This window comes from Alosa pseudoharengus, unplaced genomic scaffold (assembly GCF_046254945.1).
Source record: "Alosa pseudoharengus isolate Yale_2024_CS ecotype anadromous, Long Island Sound unplaced genomic scaffold, YU_APseudo_1.1 YU_APseudo_1.1_scf_14, whole genome shotgun sequence".
In the NCBI taxonomy this organism is placed as follows: Eukaryota; Metazoa; Chordata; class Actinopteri; order Clupeiformes; family Clupeidae; genus Alosa; species Alosa pseudoharengus.
The window spans coordinates 23,390,485-23,401,096 of NW_027468609.1; the positions used below are offsets into that span (position 1 = coordinate 23,390,485).

General features: G+C 41.2%; 1 protein-coding gene across 2 annotated transcripts; it reads right to left on the bottom strand.

Annotated features, from left to right (window-relative positions):
- Window positions 1-524: 524 nt before the first annotated feature.
- tbx3a (T-box transcription factor 3a) lies at window positions 525-9,018 on the bottom strand. Of its 2 annotated transcripts, none has more exons than XM_076284245.1 (7): window positions 8,018-9,018; window positions 6,883-7,150; window positions 6,310-6,456; window positions 5,178-5,254; window positions 4,736-4,893; window positions 3,452-4,098; window positions 525-2,446 (listed from the first exon to the last, which is right to left on the bottom strand). In XM_076284245.1, exons 1-7 carry the CDS (start codon window positions 8,407-8,409, stop codon window positions 2,003-2,005), a joined length of 2,133 nt encoding a protein of 710 aa, XP_076140360.1. In that variant the 5' UTR covers window positions 8,410-9,018; the 3' UTR covers window positions 525-2,002. The 2 variants fall into 2 exon arrangements, with proteins under 2 accessions (XP_076140360.1, XP_076140359.1); XM_076284244.1 differs by having other exon boundaries at window positions 6,310-6,474.
- Between the last annotated feature and the right edge of the window lie 1,594 nt (window positions 9,019-10,612).

A 10,612-nucleotide genomic window follows, 5' to 3' on the forward strand; every position in this document is an offset into this window, starting at 1 on the left:
CCTCATACTTCTCTTCTCGACAAGAAAAACACGAGACTTTTGCCACCAAGATCCCTGTTGAAACTGATCCCCATTTTCTAAGAAATGTGTTTTTACCTCTGGGTAATGTTTGTGCCATAGGCCAATCACACAGTTAGCCATCTCGTCACCTAATTGGCGTGGTGAAATGACTTAAATAGACATTACGATTAGCCTCTCCACTAATTTGTGTAGGCCTGCAACCTACAGCAAATTCCAACAGAATTAATACAGCGCAGGTTAAGGTAGCAAGAATCTAGTCCGGCTTTATGGCGCAGACCTATGGTTCAACACATTTAACAGATTGTCAGCTTTCCGAATCCGTGCTGGCATCACCTTAACACTGTTTTATTGAGAAAAATTACTTGAAGAGGGCGACCAGCTCACATGAGCACGTACTAAAATGTAAGCATAGGATCTTAAACTGTAGCACGTGTTCTGAACCAAGTAGTCCTTACGCATTCCACAGTGACATTGTTCTCTGCTGAAAAGCATATTTTGGAGACTGCATTTTAACATTTTTATTGAAACTTTCAAGAAAACATTGTTGGTGTTGTAAACTAGACAAAAATCGAATACAACATAACCCGATGAGAACTGTAATAACAAATGAAAACAAACCTTCATACTTAAATGATATGCGGCACTTTTGCTTTTAGGCTGCAGTATACATTGGGAAAATTAGCATTTTCATTTTAACACACAGACGAGAGGTTTTTTTCTTTCAATTAAAGAAATATCTAAATATTTTCAAGCCATTGGTGCAGTGTGCTGTCGCTTTTAATCAGTTTGAATAGTAGCACTTCAACACAGAGACAACAATGAATGGGACGATGGCACATGGTTGTGTCTGCGAAGGAAAAAAAAAGCTGTGTGTTCGGGAACAGATAAATCTGTATTTTGATGAGGATGAGGATGAACATGTGGGTGGCATAAACAAAGATAATAGTTCACAAACTATTTTACACAGGTATATCAACAATAAATTAAGGACATTTTCCCCAAAACAAACAACTCCGTTATATTTACACGCAATATCAATATGAAATAATTACATAAATATTTGTATATATCAGTATTTACATTATAGCCATTGCTATCATGTTCCAGATTCCCTTTTCCCAATTTAAATTAGTGCTAGACACGGTAAGCAATGTGAGGACAGATGCCTAAGAACACACATGCTTTCGACTAATGTCATTACCTAGGCTATGTCTTTTGTGATTTACCTAGGTAAACATAGGGTAAGTCATCTGTGGCTAAAGTGATTAATAAACATTCACTTCCGCCCTAGAACCGTTGATCGCATTCAAATCAATTAATTCAATAGTGTCAATAGCACGTGGGAAAGAAACTTACAAAGACCTATTTGTTTCATATTAATTGCAGTGTGAACCCCCTGTGTGTACAGTTGACTTTAATAGTGTAATCTTAATTTGGTCGTCTTAGAGGTACATCAATCATAGGCGGTTTTCTGTAGGGCATGCAAAGCTTCCCCATCTTTACGACAATAACTATAAGATTCAAATAGTTATTTAATTCATATATCAAACACAGCAGTCTTTACAAGATAAAGGGATAAAAACTAAACTGATAACCAATCCAGAGTGCATATTAAATAAAACTCGCTTTCGTTACTTCCTAAATTTGATATAGACCATAGACAGTACACAGCAGCAACTTAATCGATGTATGTGTCACATCCTCTCCAACCGTTCAGTTTCAATACTTGTGTGGTATTCAAAAACAGAAAAATCGAAGATACTGATTAATTTAACAAAAGAGCAATATACATAGATGTTTTGTATTTTTTTTTCGTATTTTTGCCAAAGTGCATTTTAAAATCTAAACTTTTTTCTTTATTTTTTAATTTTTTAAATATGTCCGTGTTGTAAACCCGCATTCGCTGTCGTACTCATCCGCACCAGCGTTCTCATAGCATCCTGGTCATTTTCATCAACATCAGCTAAGAAATACAAGACACTCAGGGGGATACGCTTCGAGGCCTGTCTTGTTTTGAGTCGAGTCCGCTGACCAGGCGTTGGATGCTCTGCAATTCGTTGGTGGAATCTTTCTCGGAACAAGTTTTTGGTGACAGTGACACCGATCCGGACGATATGGTCGAGGACCGGCTGGTGACCTCCGAGGTCGAGTCCAGGGTCGCGGACACGGGGCTTGAGGCCATCCCATCTCCTTTCATCTCCATTGCGCTGCTTGCCATCGTGGGCATGGTGGTAGTGAGCAAAGTGCTACTATCCGGAACGCTCATGGGAATAGGGTAAGGGCTGTATCTGAGCCGGGGGCGCACTGCGTTCAGAAACTGATGGCGGTGGACTGACGAGGTAGCCGCAGAAGAGGCTGCGGCTGCGGCTGCCATATAAGTGTAGGGGTAAGGGAACAGGCCTCCAAATGGAGACATCGCAAGGCCCTGCGGACAGACAGATAAGCAGTTAGACACTTTGATTACAACACGCATATAGGCTATAGCATAAGTGCAGAACCTTCACAGGTTCATAGACCTGAGAACCTTCGCCTCATAGCTCTCTCATGTCATGCGATAATAGATTAAACAAACTAGCGGATCCTTCTAAAACCCGGTAACTTAGTTGGAGAAAGTGGTTTATTAAGGATTTTTATTAAGGAGCTTTTAATTCCCATTACAGCAGATGCCAGCTTTATCCTGTAAAATCAGTGCTATCAATGCTTCCTCGAAAATTATCTAAGCAATTTAGCCATGCAGAACCATGCGAACGCACACCCACATTAACATTATGCTTGCAATGAGACTTGAAAGGAAACTTCGAATATGTTCTGTATTTAAAGGCTGGGTGTTTCCCCCTCCCCGTTTCAGCGAACCGTTTTAATACGAGGCCTTTCCCCTTTAAATGCCGAAATAATTAATGTTCTCAAATCTACACACAACTTCCATATTGTTCAAATCCTTCCCTCTCTTAACACATGGGCCCAACGCGTTGGAAATATGTGAATGGTTATGGAAAAAAGAATGAAAGCCTAGCCATTCTACGCACAAATTAATAGGCTAGGCCTACTCAAAGGCCTATTTACAAATACAAACAAAATACTTTCCATCAACAGTAGGCCTAAACGAGAATCTTTGCCATAGAAACTCTCAAGATATAGCAGTTATGGCCCCAAAGTATGATGTTTAAATGATCCTGCGCAACAATCATTTCGTCTTGGATAGTTTAAATGTTTTCCTCCAATGATTAATTTAGTTATGTGCTAATGGGAATGCATTCCCATTCAAAACCGAACCATTGTAAAGACTTTTACAATTCAGAACACAACTTTTCTCATTCAGAACACTATGGCCCAATGCATACACAAGGCATAGCTTTGTGTATGCATAGCACCATAGGCTACAATAATCAACATTATGCGCTTAAGGTAATGAAGATAAACAGGTTTTTACCTGTGATGCCAAGACATGTTGCTGCAGATGAAAAGGCAGTCCCGGGGCTCCCGTCAGGCTTTGCGAGGGTGACGCCATACTCGCGGTGTCCATGGTACTCACCCCTCCGGAGGATACAGCTGCCAGTAAAGGGCCCATCCCTGCAGCCATATTCGAAAACGCACCCCCCATATTAAACTGGCTGGGATGCAAGAGGAAAGGGTGGGCGCCACCCAAATGATTAAAAAACTGCTGTCCTGCCAGACTCGGTGGAAATCCAAAGTTGTGCAAGTGGCCCTGGTTTAAGTGTGCGCCGCTGTCTGTCTGTACAGTCAAGGGTAGATAGCTGTCTTTGCCGATAGACCTGCTGCATTCGTCCGGTTTGCTGTGGTCACGGGTAGGACTTTTGAGGTCTTCTCCGGATCGAGTCGTGCTGGAGATAACGGTGATGGGGCTCTGCCTCGAGTCCGCTTGACTTTTCTCTGTCCTCGCAGCACTTTCCCGAGATCGGCAGGAGGAATCGGTATCCATGAAGTGAGCCTTGGAGGGGCTCGCTTCGTGGTCCTTTGCATCCTCGGTAGTGGTAGAGATTTTACTCGAGTCTGGCCCTTCTTTCAAGTGTTCGTCTTTGCTTTCGTCGTCGCTGTCCTCATCGCTATCACAAAAATCTTTGAAGAAAAAAAGAACATTTCAATAGGCTAAATATAAGATATTTTGAGTTGCATTTGACAGCTGTTTCAAAGTGTTGTTTCTTCTTTCACATATCAACCGGTAAACACACAATGCATGGATGGATCTGAAAACACATGAATCATTTATCACTTATCCATGCCTAGCGTAAGTTGACATATTGGGCTACCTGCTGCTGCAACTGTTCAGGAATTATTGCAGAATATTTGACTAGTAACTTCCTTCACATTCGTAGGCCTAGATATCCAACGCTATTTTAAATATTAACAACATTGAAATACACATTCCACACTTTGGTTTTAGACCGTCACAACTTATTGCGCTTAATTTTATTATTAATCTAGAAGGCCTATGTCTTCTGGTAAGGCCCATTTAAGGATATGGTTTTCAGAATTCTTTGCACGTACAATGTTTGATGCACGTGGATTTGTACTTCAAACAGTAAAAAAATGCATGGCATTTAATTCGTTGCATTGGATTTAAACTGCTGGATCTCGATTGTATGCTCGTTTGACTTGAATAGTTAGTATGCCCCATCAGCATAACTCTAGGAATGCGTCTGCAATGACCTCAAGATGGGGTGTATTTTCTTGCCCTGTCGTTAGAGAGGCATACCTTTCAGATTTGGTGGCCCCACGGTCGACACTGCGGGGGAAGAGGCCTGGCGAAAACACTTGAACGGAGCCTGCTCGCTTGAAGAATCGTCTGACGCCCCGTTCTCTTTCTTCTGTTGCTCCTCATAGGTACGCATGGACTGCAGGGCCAGTTGTTTCCTGCACCGAAGAAAAGGGAAAAAAATAACAATTGCTGAAAAAGCAGTTGACAGTTGCTAATTACCAATAGTATACGTAGGCTAGGATGCATTCAGGCAATTTAACGTTTCACTTGATTATATAACAAAGCATTACTCACTATTGCATTTGTATTAGCCTACACACTGTTAACAGTTTATTTATTTCTGTAACCAAAAGCAGATACATTACATTTCACATAGAAATAAATTTGTAGTTTTTGAAGTGGTGGATTTATCCTATGCTATGAACTACCATAGGCCTACCTTTTTTCTCGCCTTCCATTGCCAGTGTCACGAAAGCCTTTAGCAAAAGGATTGTGGTCGATTTTCAGTTGTGTTATCTGAAAAACATAACGATCAATTTGAATAAAAAACGTGAAGAACGTGCTATTACAAGACAGTTGAGGTGATATGTCTACACACAATTCATCACATTGTCTTAGTTTTGAAAGTCTCTCTAGAATTTCTATGTTTCATTTATTTAATGTATTTTTTGCTGAATTACAAATTCCATCCCTTTCATTCTCAAGTCATGGGCCTAATTCTTGTACTAAATTACTGAAATATGAGATTTTAGTCTCATTTAAAAAAAATAAAACTTCACACACACACACACACACACACACACACACACACACACACACACACTCACTCTCTCTCTCTCTCTCTCTCTCTCTTGCTCTCTCCCTCCCTCTCCCCGCCCTGCAATCTCATTCTTTCTCCACCTCGACTCCAACCCAAACGTATGGAGACATAATTACAGAGCTCAACGCACCAAACAATATTCAGTGCTTGTCATCCAATTCATAATTAACCAACCGACCATTACACTTGCATTCACGGCAAGAGACTACAGGCAACACTTGAAGTGATCAACATTCAGTGTCATTTTCAACTCTTTTTAGTGTTCTTTAAGGCTTAACTCCAATCCTTTGTAACAAATCATTCTTGTTTCTCCTCTGTTTTGTTTTTGCCTGCCCCCTCCCTCACACACAGACACAGCAGTACTCAAAAAGTCTGTGGGTAGTTCGCCAAATATTCTACCCCATGTGATTAAATATAATTAAGATAACCTGTAAGACATACATTCCTGAGATGTCTGCCCACACTACTACAGTAGATGAGGCCCGTGAATAGCTAACGCAATGGGTAGGCCTCACTTGGCCTTTCCTTAAAGCATTACCAAATGCAAATAGGCTACACTCAAACAAAAATGTAACATCTGCATTATGTCCAAGGGTTTTAGACTAACTGGAGACATGAATGCAGTTTCTTTGCAGGATTACAGAGGCTTTTGTTATTTAGAGGCAAAGGGCAAATCTCCTCATACACGTTATGTAAAACGAGGACAACTCTATAAACATTTGACTGAAAACAAACATATGCCTAAACCCACCTTGTCGTTTTGGTAAGCAGTAACTGCAATGAAGTCAGTTTCGGGGAAAACATAGGTCCTGAACGTGCTGTACGGAAGTTTCAGAATGTCGTTTGCTCTCACAATGTGAAACCTCGGTTGATACTTATGCATGGAGTTCAGAATCGTCTGCGACAGGAAACAATGCTGGGTTTTAAAGATAGAAGCACACTTTCACTTTACACACACGTAAAACACAGTCAAGTCACTGCTTGCAAATAAATATTTCAGTGTAACATAGACCTCTGTTGCTTTCAAGTTTGCGCAAGGGGTTAACACATGCATGACACCAAGTCTAAGATTTCGACCATTTTATATTAATAAAATTATAGCTAATGTTATGCAGCTATGCCCACATGGCTTCCTGTCGAAAAATGCTGACAATGCAATAGTCTGAGGCCTCTAAAGCATTGAATGATGGATTTATTTTGATGTTTGATGCAGTGTCTCATCACAACATCGACAATAATAATAATAATAATAATAATAATAATAATAATAATAATAATAATAATAATGCAATCATAGTTGTTGACAAATAAACATTTCACTTACAAAGCCATGTTTGTCGGAGATGTTGTTTGTCAGCTTCAGTTTGTGAAAATTGACGACTTTGGACATCCACTGTTCACCAGTGGCCGGACTGTCCGGGTGAATGTACATCCTCTTTGGCATTTCGGGGTCAGCCTTGCCTGCCACCATCCAGCGCGAGTTATGAAATTTATACCTGCAGTCGTCAGCCGCCACAATATCCATTAACAAAATGTACTTCGCTTTCTTGTCCAAACCAGTGCACCTCACTTTGAACGGGGGGAACATCCGTCTGCAAGGAGAGGAGAGAGAAGAGTTTTCATCAACTGTGTGTAACCGACATCAAGTTCCTCCAAATCGTCTTGTGTGCAAACAAATATATTATGTGATAAAAAGCGTAATAATACATATGTCCAGGAGCTTTAGGCCCTCCTGCTTCTTGTGTAACCTACAATAGCTTAAGTTCTACCAGAGATCTTGGCCTTAAAAGCTGGATATTATTGCCCAGCTGCACACTCATTCCAGTTATGGAAGACGAATGTTTCAGAAAGGTAATATATGCATCGTATTCGGCACATAAATGTCCTGATCAGTATACAGATATACGAATTTGGCCAAAATTGAAATATCAAAGCAGCATTATAAGAGAACACCAAATAAAACACCACTATTTTATTAGTGGTGTGCCAACATCACTAGTTGGCACATTTATGAAATCAAAAGAAAACTAAACAAACGCGCTATGTAATAGGCCTAGTTGATTTCTCCTAGTTTTGTCTAATTATTTTACTTTTTACAATTGCTCACTCAAACAAAAAATAGGCCTATTCCAACTTATAAGAAAGCTGTCATGGCCGGTCATAGTTTGTGTTAAACTGCAATTGTATCCTTTGCATGTTTGCACTAACACGTACTATGGTTGTATAGATTAGATAACACAGTAGGCTACCTGCTATTTTTATAATAACTGTGGCAAAATATTTTTGATGCGGTGTGTGACTCGGCGGACGTGCATTTCCAGGACTTAATCAATAAATCGATACACTCAGAAGTGTTTTATTCAGGTCGGAAATGTCAACAAAAATTGACAAATATTTTGTAATGTAATTCTAAACCGGTTATTGTTATGTTCTGTAATGGCACAACAACTTTTGTTTACCTTCCTGACTTGGTGATAACCATTTCAGTGCCTCTCTTATGGAAGAGCTCCCAAAGTTCCTTCGCCTCCAAGTGAACTTTCGGATCATCCTCTACCTCTTCCTCAGGCTCCAGAGTTTTGAGAGGCCTTAGATGGGCTGCGGCAGCCTGGTGCCCGAGCGAGGAGAAGTGCAGGCCGGTCTCGGCGGCGCCCATTAACTGGTCCATGATTGGCTTTCCCAGGGCGCCCGGGAGAGACAGCGAGCCATTCGGAGGTAGCGCCAGGGCCGGGAAAAAGGGAGGTTGGTGCCCCAACATTGCACTCATGGCAAATTCCGGTCCCCGGTGAGGTAAAAACGGATGGTATGCCATACTTGTTCCTTGAATAACTGGATCTCTCATCAGGAAGCTCATTCAAGTCCAGATCCCAGATGTAGTGATATTAGAAATAAACGCTATTATGTAAAATAGTTAATCAGCGAACGATTTCGCTTGTTCAAAAGTCTTTCTCTCAAATCCAAAGTGGTTTTGGCGCAAATAGGAATCCAGTGATTTTTGACAATTTGTCCTTATACTGATGTGAACTGAATTCCACTAAAATGTCCTCAGTTGAGAAGACAAATTATCCATTAATCTTCGGCAGTGTTTGTCTGCAAAGGTTGACGTGCGTTGATGTGATGTTCTTCAATGAACTGTCTCGTGGACAATTTTCGAATTAAATCGAGAGTTGAGTCACTCTATTGCAGTTTGCAGCCACTCTGTTTTCCTCGCAGTTGTTTACAATATCGACATTCCTTTTAAAATGTATTCACTCGCACTGGCTTCAGTCCTCCAGCAGACGCGATGTGTTGAAATATTTCGATGGTGCAGAGTAATTCCCCTGTCTTTACTTGTTTAAGACATACACTCTCACACGCACACACACATTTTGTTCCTATCTCTTTCACACACACACACATTTCAGTGAAGAAGTATGCGGAGAAAAGAGTCCGTTGACGGCGGAGAGGTGGTAAGGTTCCAGCACCAAGCTATTCCTAGTGCTTCTGTACCCCATAGGCTTCAAACTGTGTGGATGTGTTGCATGTTACGAGAAGCTGGGCTCTGTTGATTGGCTCTTTGACGCTTTCGGACCAATTGTGTGGCTTCGTAGGCGTGGTTTTAACAGGTCGGGTGGAGGGGACAGACTTCAGACTTATAAAAAGGTGTTTGGAAACTCTAATGCTGCCGCGAAACAGCAGTGCCTCAGTCAATGTTGTGTGAATATGTCAACATCATTAGGACAAGGGAGATCGGTCGGTCTGTGGGACCCTGCGAAGGAAAAGTAACCCCAGCCTCGCTCGCGCTGTCCGTAAGAAATTACTGCCTCGTCCGCAGAGCGTCATGACTGGTCCTACATTTTCGGAAATGTATGTTCTTGGACGATACACGCTAAAGAATCACAAACACTGTGCGTATTTAAACGTCAAACTTTCTGTAGATTCCCATGTTCAACGCCAATACAACTTCATGTGGGTTATTTTAGCCATATCGTAAGGAGGAATATGTTTTTTTACGCGTGTATGTGTTAATAACGCGGCAGGATACATTGTTAGACCAGCGTATTGGAAGTCTTTGTAAACGCTTATCATGAAAATGACAGCCCGCCACACCTTAAGTAGCCTATACAAACACCATACTAAATCATGTAGCGTATAGTCTCTCGTTAACCAAGCACGCATCAAACCTTCTGTAGGTATTCGATAGCTACGTAATTCTGTCAGTTTGAATAGTAGGCTAGATCTTACAGATGTCCTGTCGCTATGATGATGCAGACATATGCCGTAATTTAGATTTCTGTTATCACAAAATGATGAGGCATAATTTTGATAACACCAATCAATGAGATAAACGGTGCCTTTCTCACGCATAATCTCTCTCTCTCTCTCTCTCTCTCTCTCTCTCTCTCTCTCTCTCTCTGTCTCTCTCTCTCTCTCCGTCTCTGTCTCTGTCTCTGTCACACACACCCTGTAGGCCTGTCATAAAAATACAGCAAATGGATTCATATAGATTTATAGGTGCAAGTTATTTACAAATCCACATAAATGTAACTAATGCTGCCTGTCACTCAGTGTAAATCTAAGGGAAAAGGTGGTATTGACTTGAGTGGCTAATTTAGGAGAATACAGAGTCAGTGAAAGACACAGAATGCCTGGTTGCCACGGTGGAAGTGTGGAATCGCAGGTCAGTGATAGGCCTACGTTGTCTGCGCTTTAATGACCTCAGAGCGCAAGTCTCAAATTTGCACTGCAGCCAACCAAACAAGACTGGATTCATTTGCAGGTAAACAACAGAGAAAGCTAGTGAGCCATCTAAGTGTACACAGTGAACAAATTCAGCTGCCAATTGCCTCTGCAACCCGAGAAGCGACAACCTGTGCCCAAAAATGAGACCGGGCAAAATAACTCCCGTCTTGCACTGTCGGCGAATTACATCACCTCGAATGTATAGCCTTCTTGGTCCAATGTTATACCAGCCACGATCTTGACCAAACCACGTTTATGGCTATGATGCATTTTCTTTATGCTGCCACTAAATAAGCCTATGTTAAGGTTGTCTGTAATATTGCCATATTTAGAGT

Coding starts and splice junctions, on each gene's coding strand:
- tbx3a (XM_076284244.1), bottom strand. CDS start 8,409: ATGAGCTTCCTGATGAGAGATCCAGTTATTCAAGGAACAAGTATGGCA. Junction 7,151..8,017: donor GTTATCACCAAGTCAGGAAG/GTAAACAAAAGT, acceptor CTCTCCTTGCAG/ACGGATGTTCCCCCCGTTCA. Junction 4,099..4,735: donor GGGGCCACCAAATCTGAAAG/GTATGCCTCTCT, acceptor TTTTCTTCAAAG/ATTTTTGTGATAGCGATGAG.